The sequence below is a fragment of the Miniopterus schreibersii genome, assembly GCF_964146895.1.
Source record: "Miniopterus schreibersii genome assembly, chromosome: 11".
Lineage (NCBI taxonomy): Eukaryota > Metazoa > Chordata > Mammalia > Chiroptera > Miniopteridae > Miniopterus > Miniopterus schreibersii.
Genome location: NC_138111.1, coordinates 52,369,389 through 52,392,828, shown reverse-complemented (window position 1 = coordinate 52,392,828; position 23,440 = coordinate 52,369,389). Strand labels below are relative to the sequence as shown.

The following is a 23,440-nucleotide window of genomic DNA, read 5'->3' as shown; positions in this document are numbered from 1 at the left end:
CTAAAATTTAAAAGACTGACAATATCAAATGTTGCAGAGGATGTAAAACAATGAAATTCTTATTTATTGGTAGTAGAAATATAAAATGATACAATCATTATGGAAAAAACTTTGACGGATTTTTATAAATGTATACCTTTCTTATGACCTAGAAATTACACTTTTAACCAAGAGAAATCAGAACATATGTCAACAAAACACTTGTACAATAACGTTTATAGCAATTTTATTTACAATAGCCAAAAACTGGAAACAATCCAAATGTCCATCAACTCACGATCTGTCAAATTGTAGTGTCATTGCCCGGCTGGGAGTGGCTCAGCGGTTGAGCATCAACCTAGGATCCAGGCGACCGGGGTTCAACTCCCCAGTCAGGGCACATGCCCAGGTTGTGGGCTGCAACCAATCAATGACTCTCATCATTGATGTTTCCATCTCTCTCTCTCCATCTCCTTTCCTCTCTCTGAAATCAATAAAGATATATTTAAAAATATATATATCTTTTTTTTAAATTGTAGTTTCATTATAAAATGGAGTACTACTCGACTATAAAAAAGAATGAACTACCGATACACCCAACAACATAAATGAATATCAAAAACATTATGTTGAGTGAAATAAGCCAACAACAAAGACTATCTACTGAATGACTCCTTTGAGAGGAACTTCAAGAACAAGTGAAAGTAATCTATGAACAATGAATCTATGAACCATCAGAACAATGGTTGCCTGTGGGGAGTGGAAGTGGGCATGAAACTTTCTAGGGTAATGAAAATGTTTTCAGTCTTTAGTGGGGAGATGGTTACATGGGTGTTTGCACTGATCAAAACATCCAATTGCACATGTAAAATTTGTTCACTGTATGTCAATGCTACTTCTAAAAAATTTAATTGTTGAGGTCTTTTATTTCAGTAGCAGAAAATGCAGGACATATCACAAGGCACCCTTCATACAGTGAACAAATGGCTACTTTAAAAGAATGTATTGCCCGGTTGGGTGTGGTTCAGCTGTTGAGCATCAACCTGGGACCTGGCAGATGGCAGTTCGATTCCAGGTCAGGGCACATGCCCGGGTTGTGGGCCCAATCCCCAGTGGGGGGCGTGCAGGAGGCAGCCGCTCAATGACTCTCTCTCATCATTGATTTTCTCTCTCTTTCTCTCCCTTCCTCTCTCTGAAATCAATGAAGATATACTTTTTTAAAAAAGAGAGAGAGAGTGTGTATTAATTCATTTAAATTCATAGAAAAAGGCGTAGTTCACATAAGGCCCTTAGGTTTGCAAAACAGAATGGTCTTATTTTAAGGAATCCAAAACTGTTTACTGGCAAACTAATTATACTAGCCAATATACATATGAGTGGACCAAATAAGAGGTTAAATACTGAATCAAGCATGGAAAGAATATACAACCTAAGTCTCGTATCTTAAAAACAAGGGACCTATTATTAAATTCAACATGAAAAAAACATATACGCTACAATATGTTATTCCTGATTGGGCAGGAATGACAATTAACAATAATAAATTATGTTGACAAAAATTTGTGCAGGAAAAAATATGGTTAGGTTAACTACCCATAACTCTTGTTCTCAATGGAATCCAACATAGAAGAAATAATACATCTCACAGTCAATTATTTTGCTACAGGGTCTACAACTATAACTCTAATTCTTATACAATGTCAAGAGGTATAACAAATTTCAACCCCAAAAGAATTAAAACAATGGCTCACATAGGAACCCTAATAAGGGGAGTAAACTGGATAAAAAATGCCCATACTAAAAGTGACAATATTTTACCAAACCTCTTAACCTTTTATTTTAAAAGGAAATATAAATCTAGCATTCAATTGATCAATGCATTCTGAGATATTTTAGCCAGAAAGCCATCTACTTCCAAACTTAAGTGAAAGACAATCCTTAATACTCCTGCACACACAACACATACCCATTTATGTGTACGTGTGTGTGCGTGCGTGCACGTAATCATATGAATCACCTGTGCCTAACAAGTTCTATGTGGTAATTGAGAAGTTTCAACGGACTTGACAATGGCACTTTGGAATACACGGAGCATCCATTGTTAAAGCTCTTTGTAGACGCAGCGTACCTGGGCCCTCTTCTGCACCTCCAGGAGGAGCTCCGAGTACTGCAGCTCCAGCTCCTTCTTCTGTTTCTGCCAGCAGCTCTCCTGGGCTTTGATCTGCTCTGCCACTTTGTTGAAAGTGTCCTCCTGGGTCTGCTGAAGCTCTCTCATCGTGTCAGATTTGTTTTTACAGATATACTCTAGATGACTTATCTAAATGGGGAAATGCAACAGAGAATAAGCTATGCTGACAAACCATTTCCATGCATCATCTCCTCCAAAAAATATCCAAAATTTTCTAATATATTTTATTCCTTGATATCATATAAACATTCTAAGTTAAAATGAAAATAAATGATGAACGGGGAATTAGTATCATATATTAGCAGAAAATGGTGTCAGTTGTATGCTTAGATGACAAATCTTTTATTCTTCTAAGAAAGTTACTCATTCTGAGACCCATTTTACTAAAAAGAAAAATTAAGAAGAATATTCTTACTTCTAGATCCAAAGCTCAGGCTATTCAGATATCTCAATGGGAAAGGAAGTATTTAAATGAGATTTACCAAAATATAAATATTTTACATACAATAAAGCAGAATTTTCCAACCATTTGTTATTTCACATTCAAAACATTGAAAAGAAAATCTTCATCATCTAACATGTATGACAATTAATGATGTTTTGAAACTATGAAAATCTATTAGAATATAACACCATCTCAGAGGGTTAACACATGAACTCATTTTAATTATCAGTAATTTTCAAACCCATGATAAACACATTCACAATCATGAACAGCATCTGTGCCTCACAATTTATTCTCTCATTTCCTCAATCCCACTTCTCAGCGCCAATGGTAGTGTTTGACAATCAGACCAAGGCAAAATTCTCTCTCTCACCCTAAAATTAAAGATTAAAACTAAACTTTGGGGAACAGTTTTTCTTTTCATGTCTCTTAAGAGCAAATGTCATTGCAACTAAGATCTGGGAACTAGACCACATAATCATAGTTCTGATCAGTTCAGAAGACCCAGGATAAGAATCACTATCTTTAATGGTGACATATGTCGGTATGCTAAGCCATTTTGATTTTCTATAACCAAAAGAAAGTTTTTAAATTATTTTTGAAAGACAAATTCCTAAGCTTGTTCATGATAAAGTGACTATAAAAGTGTACCATTTTCTCCTACAATATATATTTCTTACAAGCGAAAGCACTGAATGGGTTTGGTAATACACAGTTTGTTATATTTCAAGAAATGTCATAAACATAATTTAAAATTTTTAACTGCTTTTAAAGTAACACCTCATTATTTCCTAAGCAAAGAATTTTAAGATCATTTTTTTGAATAACTGTATCTTGTTTCTATTTTATGCTAACATAAAGAGTTGGTTTATTAATGTAAATGGCTAAGTTCTTTGAATTGCTTCATCAGTAAGATTAATTTATTTTCTTTTAATTAGGTCCCTGTGGCTAATACTGGCTAGTAGTATTAGCATGTCCTGCACAGAAAGTGGAGCTTAGAGACTTCATACAGACTTCAGTCACATTTACATGCCCACAGCAATGGCATCAAACTGAGTTGTAGACAAGCCATAATTAATGGTATTGAATTATTAACATCCAAATTCTTTTTGAAATAAGATGAATGTCAGCCCCTCTTAATGATACTGTGATGTGGACAAATGTCACTGAATTTAATAGAGGTATCTGGTGCCTGAGGACAGTTACCTTCTCATTAGCCCTGTTGAGGTCTGCGATCAGGGCATCAACATTCTCCTGCAAGACTGCGCAAAGCTCAGACCAAGAGAATTTATCCAGCATGCCTTCTGGTTGTTTTATGAGCACACAGCCTGCTATCAAGTGCTGGTACAAGGTATGAAGGAAGGTTAGCTTCTCCTGTGAGGTAAAAAAGGAAATTAATTCCAGTATGTAAACATTGTAAGAAGTAAAACACATAATGCACATGGTAAAGAATTTATTTCAAAAACCTGGAGAGGAATTAAAATACTCAAGTCTCAGAATATTGTCACTTTGGTGACTTTTTCTTTTACATTCAAAACTAAGCATCAGATAGAAACTGGGAATGGCTTACACTTAATATTCAAAGCCCAAATCTGAAATCTGACCCCAGCCTGGCTACTACTGAGATGTGTTCTTAGAAAGTGCATATTCCGGCCTCAGCTTCCTCAGCTGTAACATGAGGAATCTGAACAAGTTGTTTCTAAGCAATTCTAACTGAAAGTCTGTGTGATAATTCTATAATTTCATATGTACATTTGCTAAAACATGTTATTTTAAGTCAAAACACCATTATAGAGAGAAGAATGTTACTCAACTCTGTGAAAGAAAAAGCTACACCAATATCTGTACTTTACAGGTACACAATTACTCAGCTTTCGCCCTCCAGAGATTCCAGTTAACTTACCACTTACAGGAAATCTATCCCAAGCCCCTTAGGCGAAGCAGACAGTGATATGAAAGATATGGAAGACAGGCTCATTTGTTTTCTCCACTATAAGTTCATATAGTGTTTGGCACAAGGGGCATTTGTAGGTGTTTAAACATTACAAAGTAACAGTCAAAAAAGGGGGTGGGGCACAGCTGCCCAAGACATACTTTCAAAACCATCCAATTAAAAATATGTAAAAAAAAGTTCTTTGAAATTATATTGTGATTGCAATAACTAAACTATCCATTGTTTAATGACTTAGAAATACTCTGCTATAGAACTCAGTAAAAAGCTGATCCCATCTTGAGCACACAAGGAGAGTTTACTTACTAAAATGCCAAATACTGTCTTTATAAGGTTTCCATCTATACAGTCCCAAAGAATGGACCTCAAGACCAGGAAACTGTGAAGCTGCAAAATGAATATTTCGTATAGATAAAATAAGCTCCCTCAAGATTTTTTAATATATTAGCAGAAAAAGAAAAACTTTTAAAAGAGAGATTTTAATGGGGGAAAAATAGAAATTCTAATTTTAGATAAGAAAAACTGAATATAGCATATGTAAAGGTTTGTAATTAGAATTTTTGGGGAAAGTTTTATATGTATCAAAATGTGTATTTTAATTCTCCCTATATGCCACCTTATTTTATTCCAAATATAACAATTTAAAAACCAAAAAATCTAAATATGTAATCAGAATCATAAACTTGAGTTAGGATATCAGAAGAGTCTTCATATATATGCTATGCCTTTTTCTTTTTTAAGCAATTCAAGATGTCTTTTGCATTTTCAACTGGGTTGAGATGTTTAAAAACCTTATTAAATATAACTAAGCAACTGTAATATTCAGGCACTTGGACCCTCCCCACACTCCACCCCCCCGCACATTTTGCCATTGAGTTCGTCCTCGAGGATAATTCATTGTGTCGCCATTATGTCCTTTTTGCTTGGGCTGTGATAAACCACGCATGATAATCACCCATTTGGCGTGAAAAGAGACTCTTAAGATCCAAAATCAATTCACACATGTTGAACCCAACCACATTGTTGTAGACATGCTGACTTTACAATATAGTCAGGCTTCTAGTTTCCTTTACTTTAATCATTATCTGATGTGTAGAACAATTCCAGCCCCTTCATGTGGACACAATTTAAATCCCAGACTGCAAAAAGAGGGAAAGAATGTTTCCTTTTTACTCTCTTGGCATGCATGTTCATATTTGTTGGAGTAATGAACTCAATATGCAGGACGACTCAGATAAACCGGTTTCACACTAGCCAGACTAGCTCTACATCCCATGGGTAAAAGAAAATATAATTCCATTCACACGGCTCATATGGAATATAAAAGTTTTATCATCACGCTTCAAGTGATTAATAAATGAAAATAAATAGGCCACTCTCTATGGCACCCGAATAAAAGTTTTAATTTTGGGGAATTTATATTTTTCTAAATTTTTATATAAAGGGTAAGGAGACTATCTATTAAAGCTAATAGTATTCCTGCTTTGCAAATAAAGAAACTCAGATGTGGAGAGGCTACACTGTGTGACTTGTCCATATTCACAGTTTGTAAACAGAAGTACCAGGACCCAAGTCTAGGTATTTCTGACTACAAAAAAACATATTCTTTCCACCATGCCTAGCTACTGAACTACTGAAATAAAAATAATAATAACTGTGTCATTAGCAATCAGGCCAACCTAACAAGGCTATTAGGAGAATAGCTGCTTGAGGTCTGATGTTCTGGATAGAGAAAATCAGCTGTACAGTGAGAGACGGTTAGTCTGTATTACTTCTCCCGCAAAACAAGATGACACAGGAGTAATGGAGTGACTGGTTTTGCAGCTGGCAGGCATATTCCAAAGCGGTCGGCTCAGAAGAATTTTTTGAATTAAACCAAGTAAGAGTAAAAACAGCCAGCAGATGTTAGTAAATTTATAAAACTGCGATTAGTGAAAGGCCTTTCCTGCCAAGTCATGTGGTCTCAGGTAATACCTCGGTGTCTTTGTGGAAAGCCTGGGAAAGCTTCTGCAGCTCACATTCGCACTGGGCTCCTTGTGCCTTTTCTTTCTCCCAACAGTGCAGCACATTTTGCAGTTCCACTTTTAAAGTGCCGATGAGAGCCTCTCTATCTGCACACTTGGTGCGTAAGTGACTTAATTCTTTACTGGCATCAACCAATTTATCCTGAAGGTCCTGCAGGAGACACCAAAAACAGAGGTCGTATGATGGCTGGCAATCCAGGGGTGGGGGACACAAAAATAAAATACATAATGAAGGCTTCCAAAGCTTTAACATAAAACAATCACGAAGGCAAGCATTTAATTATAATGCTGAACAATAAGGTATTTATTGAATGTATTATCTAAATACAATTATTTTAGCTGCAAAATTAGAAAGTTTTTTGTTTTAGCATTTAAACATAAAGTACTAATGAGACAGCTTATTCCAAAAAGTTCTTTTCTTTCAACCCATTATAAAAAAATAACTTAGTAACTCAAAAAAATTTTAAATAACATGTAAACAACAATTTTAAGAATAAATTTCTTACATTTAATATAAGAAAATTTCCTTCTCTGTGAAATTCCAAATACTAATACAAATCTAAAATATGTGGCATAAAATTCTGCTGAACTATTTATTCCTTAACCTTAAATTCTATGAAGTGCATCAAGGACAAATGCAGTATGAACCAACACAAAGATATCCAACAATACTGAGCAACTCTGAGAGTTGCTTCGGTATAGTTTTGCAAAAATGTAGTACATAAAAGCGGCATAGAAAAGAAAATAAACTTGTCCTAGACCTGAGCCAGGTGTGGTCTCGGCCAGTAGGCATGAAGTACTAAAACTGATGGCTCCACCCTAAAATGATGGAAACTGACTCCAAATACCGATGTGCTTATGTAAAATGTTTACGATGTATCTAAAGGTAGACATTACATCTCAAATCAATTCTTTAATTTATTGTATTATAATTAAGTCTGGGAAATAAATTTTTCCATTAACCAGAACAATGTCTAATCAAGTTTTATTTTTTTAATGAAAAAAACATTCCTGTTACTTTGATCAAAAATAAAAAATTAAAATTGTACCCAAATGTACTTAATAAGAAATAGATAGCTATATTTTCAGATATCTCTACTTTAAAAGGTTCCCTAAATAATTATATTTGTTTCTAATACAAAAGGAAAATGTTATTTAAAATCATAATACCTTTATATTTTTAGTGTGAGATTCTATCTTCTGTTTGGTAGAATCAAGTTCAGTAGATGCCTTTTCCTTAGCATTATTCACGCTGCTTAGCTGATAAAAGAAAATGTAAGTAACTTTTTTATATTTTTCAAGGATGAGTAACTCAAAAGCTAATCTTTAAATGTTTTCATGCAATCACTTAATATAAATTTTTGAATAGTAATTAAGAGCCTTAAAAATTATTTCTTGTGGTTAACTATGTAATTTCTGTCACAAGCTCACGTGGCTAAAACGAAAAGAAAGCGTTCAAGCTTAAAATGTCAGTGATGTTCCTGTGTTTTCACTAGCTGTCTGGACAAAGGATTTCATTCTTACTAAAACAAATATAACTTTATTCTTAAAACCCTGCTGGACCAAACTGCCAGAAGCAGTGGCATCTAAAAGGAAAGAAAAAGGACAGAGTAGAAGACGCTTCTTTCCATCCATCACGAGTGTTCACTGGTCTCCCTCCGTGTGACGACTTCAGGGTCGGTCACATGCAGTCCTACTGGGAAGGCTGTGGCAGGTCATCAGTTGGTCCTGCTCCGCTTGTGATTTATTTTCTTTGACAGTTCATTCTTCTTTCTGTCAGACTGCTCTTTTTGCTTTCTTTGCAGCCACCCCCTCGGTCTCCCCACTGCTGTCTCTGGCACTGGTTCACAACAAAGAGCATTGCGAAGCCAAAGCCTGCTGAGTCGACTTTTCAACTGTGCTGAGGATCATGTGACAGCCATCCTCCCAAATAACAATTCGCTGTGGGTAACATGTTCCGAGTTACCCTGCGGCTTCCAGTCTGAGGCCTCAGAAGAGTTTCATAAACTACTAACGATACAGGTTGTCTTGTCTCACTGGGAAAGACTTAGCAATATTTTTTCTTTATAGAAATGTAATTATTTCGATGGTCACTGTCTTTGATGCCTTTTGAACAATTACGGAGAGTTTTAAGAAGGCTCACTTTCCTTCTTTATTCACCTTATTAAACTAAAGTAAAATAAGCCCCTTCTGAAATGGGAACTGTAATGGTTTCATAGCTTTCGTATTACATGAATGAACCAGATAAACAGAAGGATAAACACTAAATTCCATGCTGTGTAGTTTGTTTTTGGTTCGAAAAATGTTTGTTGTTTTGCTAGCTAACTGTATTTAATATAATTACATTATATTCTCTAATCTGACAAAATGTAACTAAGCAAACTCTTCAATTTTTAAAACACAAATTCATTAAATATTTTAATACCCAAGAAAATTATCAACCCATACATTAAATAATACAAATGAGATGAAAAATAGAACCATGCACTTTTTCAATCAGCAAACTAAAAATTCCAGGCTATGTCAGACAATTGTTTTTAAAAACTTCTGTCAACACTTTGTTCACTTCAAAGGATGAAAACTAACTTACCTCTTTTTATTCAGACTCCACAATTTGTAGAAATCTTAGCCTAAAATACTGACAACACCTAAATTTCCACCACCTACTGCAAATTTCATAAAAACACATTAAAATTTAAATATAACACATTAACTGAAATGACTTGCATAGCTTTTGTATTAAATTAAAATAACTGGATTTTGAAGTACAAGAGTGACGGGAGTCTTTATAACTTTGAAAATAATTTTGTGGCCTAAGTTACAAAAACATAAGTGAGACACGACTTCAGGCCACACTTAAAGAACAATGACAGACAATTTATTATTTTTTGTATCCGTGAAGCTGCCAACTCAATATTCCCAATTTCTTTGACCTTTGTAACAAGCAAGGGATACGTACTGATGCAGGCCGAAGGCTATATGTGTGCAGCCACACAGTGCAAGTGTTACCTCATTAGATGCATCTTCCAGCTTGTTCTGGTAATCTGTCAAGGTACGCCTCAAATTCTCAAGGACAACAGAGAAGCTGGGAGGTTTAGCTTTGTCCTTGTGGCTGCCTAGAGAAAAATACAGGATGAAAGTATACCCTTAACGTCACAAGGAGGCAAAAGCTAAGCAAACAGTAACAGAGATATTACAATTAGAGCAAAAGGACATTATGAGACATGCATAGAATCATTCTCCAAAACATACTGCTGTATAGTCAAATATTAATAGTCTTTCTAAACAAGTGGTCAAATTAAGTTTCATAATATGTCAAGCTCTAATTTATGGCTACTTTGTACCTTACAAGGCGCACATTGTAGTCAGTAGTGAACTGTTTTTTTTCCCTATACCCTAAGTAACTGAAGTGTTTGTACACACCTGTCATCCAACAATTAAATGAACAGTCTATACTAACATTGTCTGGAGGAGTTATGTATCCTTACTTTGTCCTTGTGTTTCTGATCAGTCAGGCCTATTTTGCTTAAGTAATAATTTCTGAACCCAAGGGCACATAATTTTCTGTTATGCTTGGAAATATTCTTCAATCCTTAAAATTCTCAAGTTACAATTTGAAATAAATAATGAATATGTTATTATCTACATAGGTCCACATCATGTTTCAATTAAAACCCTTAAAACTGATACTCCTTGTAAAAATATGAGTATTTCCGCATTATACCCTCAAACTATTTTAATTTTGTTAGGCCGTAAGTTAGTTGAGCTAATCAAGGTCACATGGTAAAATGCAGTTCAAAATATTAATCCAAAATAATCAATAGTTTAGTTTCAAAAGCCACTTTAAATTGATTGTTTATTGTACTACTCTTTGTTAAAAAACAAGTAGCAAATTTAAAAACACTCTTATTAAAAATATTTTTCTTCCCCTATTATAATTCCTCCCCATTATTTACAATCTAACTATTTCAATGGACAGTAAACACATTTTCAACAAAGAAAATTTTTAAAAGAACCATTCATAGTATATGTTTTATTGTTCATTGATTCATTCAATCAACTAATTTACTGAACTCCTACTACATACTAATCCTAGGAACTAGGTATATGGAAGTGAACAAGATTGGTGTAGTCTCCGTGCTCACAGAGTTTACAGTCTAAAAAGAGGCGGAGAGAGAGTAAATGAGTAATTATATAAAATCATTCATCCATCCTTCAAGTTTTCAGTTGCTAGAACTTAGGGGGAATAGGGAAGAAGACAATAATAAAGGAAAGAAAGAAAAAGGGGGATGTTTGGTTAATGACAGACCAGCTTTATTCATCTCAGAGTACTGATATTTAGTGTTTTAATCTTAGACAAGATTGTATCAATAAATTTAGTATATTCATCAAAGTATAATTTAAATACTATCTTTAGTATGGGTACACCTCAGATTTTCCTAAACAGAAGAATATTTAACTTAAAAAACAAAAGTAATATGGGAACAACACATATTCCAGGCAAGGGGGGAAAAAAGCACTGCTCTAAGCCATAATAATGGAGAAGACTATGAGTTGGAAAGACAACTCATTAAAAATTTTATTAAAGGTCTTACCAAATATATATATTTAAAATTGCTCTCTTGCATAAGATAAAAAATGTAATGTATAATTCTTTTCTTTTGCTACTACACAAGTAGGCCATGAATAAATCATTCAAGGACACTAAGGAAATCTGCTAGCTTTTATAATAAGGAAGAAAATTTCCTCTGAGAAATTCAGAAGAATAAAATCATCTTAACATGAGTGTTGAGGGGTAAGGAACAAAATGCCCTCTCCTTACTGACCCATACACATTCTTACAGTCTACGTAAAATAAAGTTTCGTTTCTCTGTCTGAAAATGTTTATACAATAAAGTTCAGTTGAAATGCAAAGTATGTTTTATGTCCCAACTAGATCCATTATAAAAAGATATACTTACTGGTCCCTTAAAATGACAAAATGATTATAAATAAAAAGAAAGGGTCACTCAGGACCCAGGACCTTATCGACTTACTTAATTTAACCTAATAACATTCTAATCACTGCACTATGGCCCCAAAAAACAATAGACTATTAAAGCTACCCTATAAGAATAAAGTCTAAAAAAATTTTGAATAGTGGTCATAAATGGCTTTTCAAGTAAGAGTCCAAATGAACAAAAGAATGCTTCAGAAGACTTAGTATTTCAATAACACCAGAAAATCTTCTGAGTTTGTCCCTCTCCCTGTATGTGTGTGTGTCTGACATGGACACCAGCCTGTAATTCTGCATCATCTTGCCTGTTTCAATCTCTCTCACTTTTAAGTACATTTCAACTCTGGGTACCCCCTGGAAATCTAGTCCACAGGAGGGAGCAGGGTATAAGAAAAGATTCCAAGCCCTCTATTTAAATGTTTCCCTTTAGACAACCTCAAAAACTAAGTATTTTTACATGACTCAGATAAGCCACTATTTTTCAAGTTGGTGTTATTATATTACACCACTAACCTACAGTTCTACTATAGAGACAATAAGTTGCAATGAATGAGGTGACTCTATCTCCCCCACCTTCTCAAGCACTGTCTTACCTACTTCAGTTTTCTGAAAGACCTCCAAAGGGGAGAATTACTAGGAAATAATGGAGAGAATATGAGACAAAGGACTGAGCTTTTTTAAAAAAGGTATGTTATAGAATATGAGTAGTCATGTTCATCCTCAGAATAGGGGGGAAAGTCCTTTTGTCTAACCTTGAGTAACGAGGAGGGGGCCTCAAAGAAACATGGGACCTGCTACCAGAGTACTCATGCATTGGGGAAGGGACACTGACCGTACTGATCTGGGGTAACTGGACACTGGATCTGCATGGACTCTATCCCTGGAGACCTACAATACTATTGTGGTTCACCAGTTTAGGTAGGAGTTTATACAGGTCAGGTGATTAACTGAGTTGTGGCTAAGATCTACTTCCAGTGGGCCTAGGAGATACCTGAACCCACCTCATAGTTATTTCCGTAGTTTGCAACGCATAGTTAGAAAAGACAAATGCAGAATCTGGCACAACGTCCAAATTGGTTACCTCACCCATGAGAGAGGGACTTACAGTGGATAAAAAGTATGTGGAAATCACTAGAACTCTTACCTAGGGAAACAGTAAATCAAAAGTAATGCCATAGTTCTTGAGAGACTGCAGAGATTAGTGCCTCTGCTAAGGACTGACAAGGTAAAGGGGTGGTTATTCCAACCGCATCAGCATTCAACTCACCTATCTGGCTTGTGCAGAATACAGATGGATGTTAGAGAATGACAGTAAATTACTGCAAGCATAATCACATGTGACTCCAGTTTAACTGCAGGTAAAGACGTAGTTTCGTTGTTGGAGCAAATCAGTATATTTCTTGGCAACTAGAATGAAGCTATTTCTTTTATCCTTTTAGTAAAAACTACCAAAACAGTTTCTTTCAACTGGCAATGCCAGCAATGTACCTTCCCTGCCCTACCTCAGAGCTGTATCAACTCTAGCTCTCTGTCATAATCCAGTCTGTAGAAATCTTGATCAACTCTCCATTCCAAATGACGTGACATGTTCCACCTAGTTCTCTACCAAGATACCATTCTGACTGCTCCAATTCAAGCAAGTCAAGTTTGGCCATCCTCTACAAATAACTCTTCTTTTCTTGAAAATCATCTTTATACTTGACTTGCTACTAATCCTCAGAAGATACTGCATGCATAGCCACCAATTTACCATGAGTTGCCCATCCTAAAATGGTTATTGTCTGATCCACCAACCCATAAATTTGAACATACACAATAGCACTCTATCATCAAGTGAAAGCGTATATACAAAACTGGGTTCAAGCAAGTCCTGAAGGCACAAATAATTTGCAGGAGCAAGTAGTCCAGGCTCTCATGGGCCCTATTCTTGTTAAATTGCTTGCTCTCTCTTAACCCACACCCTGGACCCATGGAAAGTTCTCTATGACCAGTTGGCTAATGGAGGAAAATATGGTTCTGTATGATATGCTGACACTACTTGAAAGTAGGCAGTTGCAGCACTACAGTCCCACTCAAAGGTGACCCTGAAGGACAGTGAAGTAAAATCTTCCCAGGAGGCAGAATTTCAAGTAATGAACCTGTCATTTTTCCAGAAACGACACATAACCAAAAGTACAAATATACACCAATTTGTAGGTGGTAGCTAACAGTTTGGCTAAATAGTCAGGGACTCAGAACACAATTGGAAAATTGGTAACAAGGTGGTTTGGGCAAGAGTATGTGTGTGGATAGACCTCTTCGAATGGTCACTTGCCCAGATCAACTTCAGTATCTTAATAATTAGGAGACCAAGATGAAGCATTCTGTGGATGTTAGCCAGCATCTTTTCCCAACCACTGTTGTCATACAGCAAGTGTAATGGCAGAACCAAGGATAAAAATGGAGTCACGGCAGCACGGATGAACAATACATGAGCTTAGCAACATGGACTTCCATTCACCAAGACTGATTGGATTACAACCCCTGCTGGATGTCAAATCTATCAATAACAAAGACAAACACTAAACCCATGGTATGGCACTATTCTCTAGGTGGACCAGCCAGCCACTTAATGCCAAGTAGATTATACTATGTCACTTCCATCATGGAATAAGCAATGCTTTACTCTTACTAAGTCACATATTACTCTGGATATAGATTTTCCTTCCCTGATCATATTTTTACTGAAATCATCATCCATGAATTTATAAAATACCTTTTCCACCATTACATATTCCAAATAGCATTTCTTCTGACCAGGGAACTAATTTTATAGCAAATAAAGTGTGGAAATGGGCTAATTTTCATAGAACTCCTATGGTTTCCTGTGTTTCTCATCCCTCAGAAGGAGCTGGCATACAGAAGAGCAGAATGGCCTCTTGAAGATTCATGGTGCTGGATGATGGCAACACTCTGTAGGACAGGGATAATATCCTCCAGATAGAGTATGTGCTCCAAGTCAGCAATCCATACATGCTGTGTTTCTCCCATAGCCAGGATTCACAGATCCTGGAATCAAATGTTGGAAAAGGCAATAGCTCATCTCTCTATCGCACCTAATGGTCCACTAGTGAGATGGCAGCTTTTCATCCCAGAAACTATAGGCTCTGTTGGTCTAAATCTTAATTCCCAAGGGAGAAATGCTTTCACCATGGGACACAGCAGTGATTCCATTAAAATGGAAGCTGAGAATGTCACCTGGTTATTTCTGGGCTCCTTATGCCAGGAAACCAAAAAACAAAGAAGGTTCTTCTGTACCAGGACAATTGGTCTTGATTACCAAGGGGAAATTGGGCCTAAGAAAGAGTATGTCTAGAATGCAAGACATCCCACAAGGCATCTATTAGTACACTCATGTTCTGTGATAAAAGTTAACAGACCAGCAATCCCACTTCTGAATATACATCTAAAAGAACTGAAAGCAGGGTCTTGAAAAGATATTTGTACATTCATGTTCATACCAGAGCTATTCATAATAGCCAAGAGATGGAAGCACCCAAAGTTCCATCAATGGAAGAATGGATAAACAAAATGTGATAAATACACATACAATGGAATATTTTCAGACTTAATAAAGAAGAAACTCCTGTCACATGTTGTAACATGGATGAACCTTCAGGACATTATGCTAAGTGAAACAAGCCAATCACAAAAACACAAATACTGTATGATTCCACTACGTGAGGTAGTTGAATTTGACAAAGTAGTCAAATTCATAAAAACAGAAAGTATAATGGTGGTTATTGGGGGCTGAGGGAGAGAGAAAAGGAAATGTGATGGTTAATTTTGTGTGTAAATTTGGGCCATGACTCTAGATTTTTAGTTAAATATTATTTCTGGGTGTGTCTACAAGGATATTTCTGGATGAGATTGACATTTGAATCAGTAGATTTGGTAAAGCAGAATGCCCTCCCCAACATGGGGGGCCTCATCCAATTCTTTGTAGGTCTGAATAAAATAAAAGGCTAAGCTGAGCATCAGACTTCTCCTGCCTTTGGACTCAGACTCGAATTGGAACTCACACCATCGGCTCATCTGGTTCTTAGGAATTCAGAGTCAGACTGGGACCATACCATCAGCTCTCCTGGGTCTCCAGTTTGCAAATGCAGATCTTGGGTTTCTCAGCCACCATAGCCATGTGATTAATTAATGATCCCATTAAATAATGTTGAGTAGTCTTAGTGAAATCACTCCTTGAATTTCACAAACTGAATCTATGACCACGATGAAGTAGGCCAAGTTTGGTTTGTGAATCTCAGTGAACTGGGAGAAGGGAAGTAAGAGAGAAGTCAGCAAATGATACCAGAAGAGCCCTGTGTGCTGCCCCTACAGGCATTCTCAGCTTCTCAGTAACTCCTTAATCTCTGGTTAAAATGTACCAGCCATGAGGTTCACCAAAACAATTTAAATTCTCAAGAAAACACTAGTTCTAGGGAATAATCCTTTACTAAAGGAAGAGAGAAGGAAGCTAACAGTCCAATTTCTTGTCCTCATTTTCCCAGCAGTCCCTGAAACTGCTCAATTTCTGGGTGATATGTACTTGCCTTAAGGCATCAAACACAGTTACTATTATTTCCTAGGGTCCTTCACCCACTCCAGTAGACAGAAAAAGAATACCTCTGGAATAGTACAAATGACTTCCGCAAGGAAAGAAAGGTTGAAGCAGGTTGGAGGGCTCTGTCTCAGTCAACATAAAAGTCAACCACCCTGAGGAGGATCCAAGACTGAGACATAAGAAAAACTTTCTTGTATGAACCAAATGAAGAAAAAGTCACATTCTATATGTTTGCTAGCATCCTCAGGCAGAGGTGAAACTGTATTAGAAGAAACACTTGAGGCAGAAAAACTGCATGGGTTCAAAGTGGGAAAAGATTTCTCCCCATACACATTCACTATAAGAATTTCCACCAGAAAAGAAATGAGATATGAGCAACTAGAGTACTTCAACTTCAGTGGAAAGTAGAAACGAGGCAAAAATGTCCCTGATCAAATAAATTGAGGTTATCTTGTCTAATGAAAGCAGGCAATCAAGGTGGCATTTCTATGACCCATGTAAGACTGCACATCTTTTCCACTGAAGGTTAATCTTCCTGGTGACTCCTTGTAGGTTGCTACCAAAAAAACTGCTATAATTTAAAGATTCTATGACCATATAACCTCAAAAATTTAAATGCAAATGTAATGTAGACCTTCAACCTGATATTAATTCATTCATGCTTTTATTCATTCATATTAAACAAGTATTTATTGAGTGCCTGCTTTGTGTCAAGCATTGTTTTAGCTGCTTAAAATACGTAAGTAAATAAAAGAGACAGAGATCTTTGCCCTCACCTATAAAAATTAACCTGTGATGGTTAATTTTTTATGTCAACTTCACTGGGCTAAGGAATACAATAAAGGCTGATAAAACATTATTTCTAGGTTTGTCTGTGAGGGTATTTTTGGAAGAGGTTAGCATTTGAATAAGTAGCCTGAGTAAAGAAGATCTGCCCTCACCAATGTGGGCGGGCGTTATCTATCCATTGCTCCCCAACCCCCCCCCCCAACAGAACAGAAACATGGAAGAAGAGCACATTCTCTTTCTTGAGGTGGAAGTTCCATCTTCTTCTACCCTCAGACATCAGAGCTCCAGGTTCTTGGGCGTTCGGACTCCAGAACTTATACCAGCGGCCCCAGGTATTCAGGCCTTTGGACTCAGATTGAATTATACAACCAGCTTTCCTGGCTCTTCAGCTTGCAGAGGGCAGATCATGGGATTTCTGAGCCTCCATAACTGAGCTCTTCCTATAATAAATGTCTTCCTATATATGTACATAGATAGATAGATAGATAGATAGATAGATAGATAGATAGATAGATAGATAGATAGATAGATGATAGACAGATAGAGATAGATAGATGTAATGTATATTATATAAGATATATACATATAAGATATATAAGATATGGATACACACACACACACACATATATCCTATTTTGTTTGTTTCTCTGAAGAACCCTGACAATACAGATATAATAATAAATGCACCGAATAATATGTTAGACCACAGTAAGTGCTGGGGGGGGGGGGGGGGAGTAGAGCAGAAAAGGGACAGAGGTAGTGAGGCAAGTGGCATGGGAATGAGTAGTGAGTAAGCTTTCTGGAGAAGGTGAGATTTGAGCATAGATTTAAGGAAGATGGACATACATGGGAAAGTAGGAAATTAAAAAGGGATGGTCACTAAAAGAATAAAACGAAAAACTTGACTAGAAGACAATTCTTTTTCTATAGACTTTGTTATCAATGATTTCATTTTAGAACTCAAAGGAGACATGACTTCATTCTTCTTAGCTTTTCTAATTCAACTCTGAAGAAATAGTTAAAATAATGTTGAGGCATAGGATATGCTATAATAATGTAATAAGTTTTTAAAGACCCTAACACCATTAAACAGTGAGACATGTCAATAATAAAACAGTGCCACTGCAAACGCAAATTGTACCCCCCAAAGTTTTATTGAATATCTTTGAAAACTGGGCATCCTTAATTTTTATGCCACTTTTATATACCTTGATTTTTTCCACAGTAATAAGCCATGAAACACTAATGCTTTTTTGGAAAAAGTTTAAATAAAAACAAAGAAAGTTATACATTAATGTTGTAAAATTATTCCTAAAATATATGAAGGACAAAAGCAGACCCCAAAAATAGGTAACAGCAAGGCACACTACATTTCCAATAGCTCACCAGGAGAAATCTGCAACCCATCAGGTAAAAATGAGCCTGTATCATATCCTTCTGCTCTTTCTAGGACAACAAACTTGACTGAACTTGACAATTTCCTAAAGAACTCACTTGCCAAATATGTTTGGTTCCTTTAAATAAACAGAGTCCTGGAGCTCAATTTTAAAGTGTAAGGAATTTAATTGTATGTGCTGTTTCAAGAATATAATTGAGCCAGAAAACAACTAAATAGTTCAAAGCTGCCAGTATGGCAAAAGAAAATTGAAGTAGAAAAGTAAAAGTATTTAAGTCAAAGCTATTACAGCACATATGATGGCATAAGCACAAAAATTAAGGAAGCAGAAATCATGGACAGCATTCATTAGCCGACATGCTTTTGCTAGTGCCCAAAATGTAACTATGTAGTATACAATTTCTATAGTTCTTTATCATATTAAGTATGCTAATACTAAAACCAAAACATTTTACCTAAGCATTTTTTTCTGGAGAGAATATATATGGCAATAGAAAAGGAAGGAGAAAACCAGCTTGGAAGGCAATGTGTAGGATACGCACTGTGTTACAGCCTGTGTCCTACAAAACCTTTTGAATGCATGACCTTTAAGTTGCTGAAGGTTGCCTCAGAATTTGGCTCAGTTTGATGGAAACATCTGCTTCCCTTGCAGGTATACTGTAAGGACTTTTCTCTCAGTTGGATTCAGAACACAGCAAGTGAGCCCTTGTCTGTCCAGTCATACAGACCCCGACACTTGTAAATCAAGTTCTGGGAGGACAACAGCAGGTCCACACTCCGTCACCCTTTCTCAGCCAGCTAGGCCAACTGACTGCTGTGAGGACTGTTCTTATCATGTCATCAAATCAAAACATGTTGAGATGAGGGACTGTAAGAGGCATCTGCAGAATTCCCAAAATGTAGTGACTTTGGAACACTGACAGATGCATCTGTCATTTTATACCTTCAACTAACCTGATGTCCACTGGCCCGACACAGTAAAGCTGTCCAAGATCGATTCCAATTCGTTCACGTTATTTTCACATGTCTCTACTAGAAAGGCCTGGTGCTTCTTAGCCTTTTAATTAAGAAAAAAATTACACATAATAAGGTCACACATAAGAGATGCAGATTTTTTGTGTGAACATACATAGCACAATTAAGGATAAACAAGCTAATAATTATCCCATTCAAGTATATTATTAATAAACCTCTTTCTGTCTTAATCGTACCTTTTACTTGGCTTAATGTAATACTGTATAAGATCTCAACGACAATTTACTGAGGTCTTAGTGTCTGGGACTATTCTGAGTATTTTATACACAGTAATTCTTTTTACTCTTACAACAACCCTATGAAGGGAAGGCTATTAGTATACCAATTTTACAGGTAAGAAAATTGAGACACAGAGGAATTAAACACTTTAAAAGATCATGCTGGCAGTCATGTGGCAAATTGCCAGATGGTGGTCAAGAGTAAATGTAGTAAGACCAATTAGAAGGAACTTCTAATTGCAGTCTACTTAAGAGGTGATGGTAGCTTAGGCTAGGATCTTAGCTGCGAAAAGGGGGTTTATACACTAGAGATACTTAGAAAGTATGGTCAGACCTTGATAACATTATATTGGGTTAGATGTTGTGGACTGGACTGGACTGGACTGGACTGGACTGGATTGGATTGGATTGGATTGGATTGGATTGGATTGGATTGGATTGGATTGGATTGGATTGGATTGGATTGGATTGGACTGGACTGGACTGGATTGGACTGGATTGGACTGGATTGGACTGGATAAGGCTAGATAAGGCTGGATAAGGCTGGAAAAGTACTCAGAGAAAAGGAGGAGTCAAGGCTGATGCCAAGGATTTAGACTAAGAGAACTGGGCGAATTTCAGTAGATGAGTGAGAACAGTGAAGGTGGAAAAGGTCTTATTTGGCTGTTGTTTTTTGGTTTTGCTTGTTTTGTTTTGTTTTCATTCTTATCCAAGGATATTTTTTCCATTGATTTTCAGAGAGTGGGAGGGAAAAGAGGAGAAGGGGAGAGAGAGAAACATTGATGTGAGAGAGACACACATCGATTGGTTGCCTCCTGCATTTGCCCCAACTTTGCTGGGGACAAACCTGCTACTCTAGCATGTGCCCTTGACTGGGAATCGGGCCCCCGACTCTTCAGTGCGCGGGCTGATACTCTAACCACTGAGCCACAACAGCCAGGGACTATTTGGGCTGTTTTTGTTTATTTACTTGCTTGCTTCTTTTGGGCAGGAAGTACAAGCCATGAATTCTGTTTTGATCATATTACATTGGAGGTACCTTTAACAGGCTCCCAGCACCAGCACAATGCCTAAATAAATGGATCTAAATAAATATTTTTGAACTAATGACGACAAATAAAGCAGGAAAATATGGGAGGCATCTGGGAACAATGGTGCAAAGCTCAGCAGAAAGATCAGGTATAGGTCTGGGAATCACCTACACACACCGCCTGAACCCTGCCTAGAGAGTGCTTGATGGGAAGAGGAAAGAGCCTAAGACAAAACCTTAAGCAGCAGAAGAGTTAGGAAAGAAAAAGCCAGCAAAGATTTTTAAAAAGGGGCGGGAAAGAGCGTAGTGCCATGAAATCCAAGCTAAGAGAACAGTTCAAGGACAGAGCTCTCAATTAGATGTAATGCGCCCGGCTGGGCGTGGCTCAGCAGTTGAGCGTTGACCTAGGATCCAGGAGATCGAGGTTTGATTCCCGGTCAGGGCACATGCCCGGGTTGCGGGCTCGATCCCCAATGACTCTCTCATCATTGGTGTTTCTATCTCTCCCTCTGCTGCCCTCTCCCTGAAATCAATAAAGATATATTTTTTAAAAAAAAAATTTTTTTTCAATTAGATGCAATGCTACAGAATATTCAAGCAAAAGGGACGCTAAAAAGTGTTCACTGTGCATGCAAGTCAAGGGTGACTGAGGAATCTGTTACAACCAGACTGGGACAGGCTGAAGGGGAGTAAAACTGAAGTTCTTCTATCTCAAGTGAGTAAGAGATAAGTAATGCAAATAGGAAGTTTAGACAACACTCTCTTGGTAAGAAGGGAAGCAGAGAAAAAGGGCAGTCACAGTTGGCAAGGAGAGCGGGTTGGAGAAGAGGTTTTCTGGTGTGTGTGTGTGTGTTTTTTAATACATGAGAAAGTTAAGCATGTTTAAAAGCTGAAATAGAGGCACTGGTGAAAAAGTGCTTAAAGCTACAGAAGAAACGGGAGAATAAATATTACAAGACAAAATTACATCATTAAAATATGTAAAACTAATAATTCTTTCTATAGATGTCAGTTCAATTATCGCTTCAGAAAAGCTCTCCTTCACCACCCTATGTCAATTTCCTTTATTAGATTCTTGTTAGCACTTCTCACAAATGTGATTCTGCATTTACTTGAGTTGGTCTTTTATTAATGTCTATCTCATAAAATTTAAGCTCCATGAGGGGAGTACATATAATCTCTTTTTTTTTTGGTCCTCACCAGTGTATCCCCAGCATTTAGACAATACCAAGCATCTAAAATAAGAGTCAAATAGTTAAACAAACTATAGTAAATACTATCAACAAAAGACTGTTAAATCAATTAGGATTCATCCACACTAACTTAAAAGAGGAGGAAGCTTTTCTTCATGTACTAATGTGGAAAGATCTCTACGCAATATTGTTGAGTTAAAACAAAAGAGGGGCTGGAAAAGGTGCATTCTACTATAAAATAAATGATCCAGGGTCTAACTGAAAGCCCTTTTGAGTTGAGATGCAAAATGGAAGAAAAGGCAAAAACAAAACAAAACCAGACTTGAAGTTTTCTGCTTTAGTATACCACTAATAACCTGCTTTTTAAAGTTGTAGTGTCAAACAAGTTATTATCAGGAGGGAGAACAGAGAGAGGGAGAAGAGTATGTTTAATATGCTACCATTCACGTAAAGCAGGGGTGGGGAACCATTTTTCTGCCAAGGGCCATTTGGATATTTGTAACATTATTCGTGGGCCATACAAAAGTATCAACTTAAAAATTAGCTATGAAAAAAGCTCATATTTTTATTAAATTTCAAGTCTTGCCTGAGGTTGCCTTGACAGGGCCAGACCAAATGATTTCACGGCCCGCTGGCCAGATGGTCCCTACCCCTGAAAGCGTATTGTATGTGTGTGTGTGTGTGTGTGTGTGCATGTAACTTGTGAATATAATGCTAGAGTTTCTCTGGAAAGATAATTATATGATACATGATAATACAAGGCAAATATTGAATAAGACGACCTAGAAAAGACTGAACCCTTAGGATATTAAAACATTTTGTAGGAAAGAACTTTCAGAATAATGGAGTGAGGAGCTTGGTGAACCCTCTACCTAGAAAAACAACAATTTAACTGGTGAAAAAAAAAATTTTAATCATGTAAAGCTATGGAAATTGTCCTAAAGGTAAAGGAGAAACTTTCACTCAAGAAAATTTACTAATCATCAAAATTAAAAATCTTAGTACTTCAAACAACACCATCAGAAAAATAAAAAGACAGCTCATAAAATGTAAGAAAATTTTGCCCATCATATATCTAATAAAAGATTTTTGTCTAGAATATATAAAGAACTCTTATAATTCAACAATAAAAAGACAAAACCCCAATTGAAAATTGGACAAAAGACCTGAACAGAGACTTCTCTAAAGAAAACATACAAATGACCAGTAAGCACATTGAAAGATGCTCAGTATCATTAGTAATCAGGAAAATGCTAATCAAAACCATAATGACATATTGTGTGACACACACACACTGGGATGAATACAATAAAAATAAAAATAAAAACAGGTGACAATAGTCAGCAGAGATAACTGGAGAAACTGGAATTCTCATATAATTCTGTTGGAAATGTAAATGCCACTTTGGAAAACAGTTTGGAAGTTCCTCAAAATATGAAAATTGGAGGTACTATATGACCTAGCAATTGTACACCTAGGTATATACCCAATAGAAATGAAAATATGTATCCACACAAAAACTTGTACATAAATGATCATAAAAACAAAAATGTTGCCTGGCCAGGTGTGGCTCAGCAGTTGAGCACTGACCTATGATCCAGG

The 23,440-nt window shown here is 36.6% G+C and overlaps 1 protein-coding gene across 1 annotated transcript in view; it reads right to left on the bottom strand.

Moving 5' to 3' along the window:
- CCDC171 (coiled-coil domain containing 171) overlaps nucleotides 1-23,440 on the bottom strand; it is a 237,488-nt gene that overhangs the window by 142,228 nt on the left and 71,820 nt on the right. Inside the window, exons 12-17 of the mRNA XM_081151147.1 lie at nucleotides 19,317-19,419; nucleotides 9,597-9,703; nucleotides 7,758-7,847; nucleotides 6,538-6,738; nucleotides 3,819-3,986; nucleotides 2,108-2,296 (exon numbers count right to left, since the gene is read on the bottom strand). Coding sequence (XP_081007273.1) covers nucleotides 2,108-2,296; nucleotides 3,819-3,986; nucleotides 6,538-6,738; nucleotides 7,758-7,847; nucleotides 9,597-9,703; nucleotides 19,317-19,419 — 858 coding nt within the window. The remainder of the gene's footprint in view (nucleotides 1-2,107; nucleotides 2,297-3,818; nucleotides 3,987-6,537; nucleotides 6,739-7,757; nucleotides 7,848-9,596; nucleotides 9,704-19,316; nucleotides 19,420-23,440) is intronic.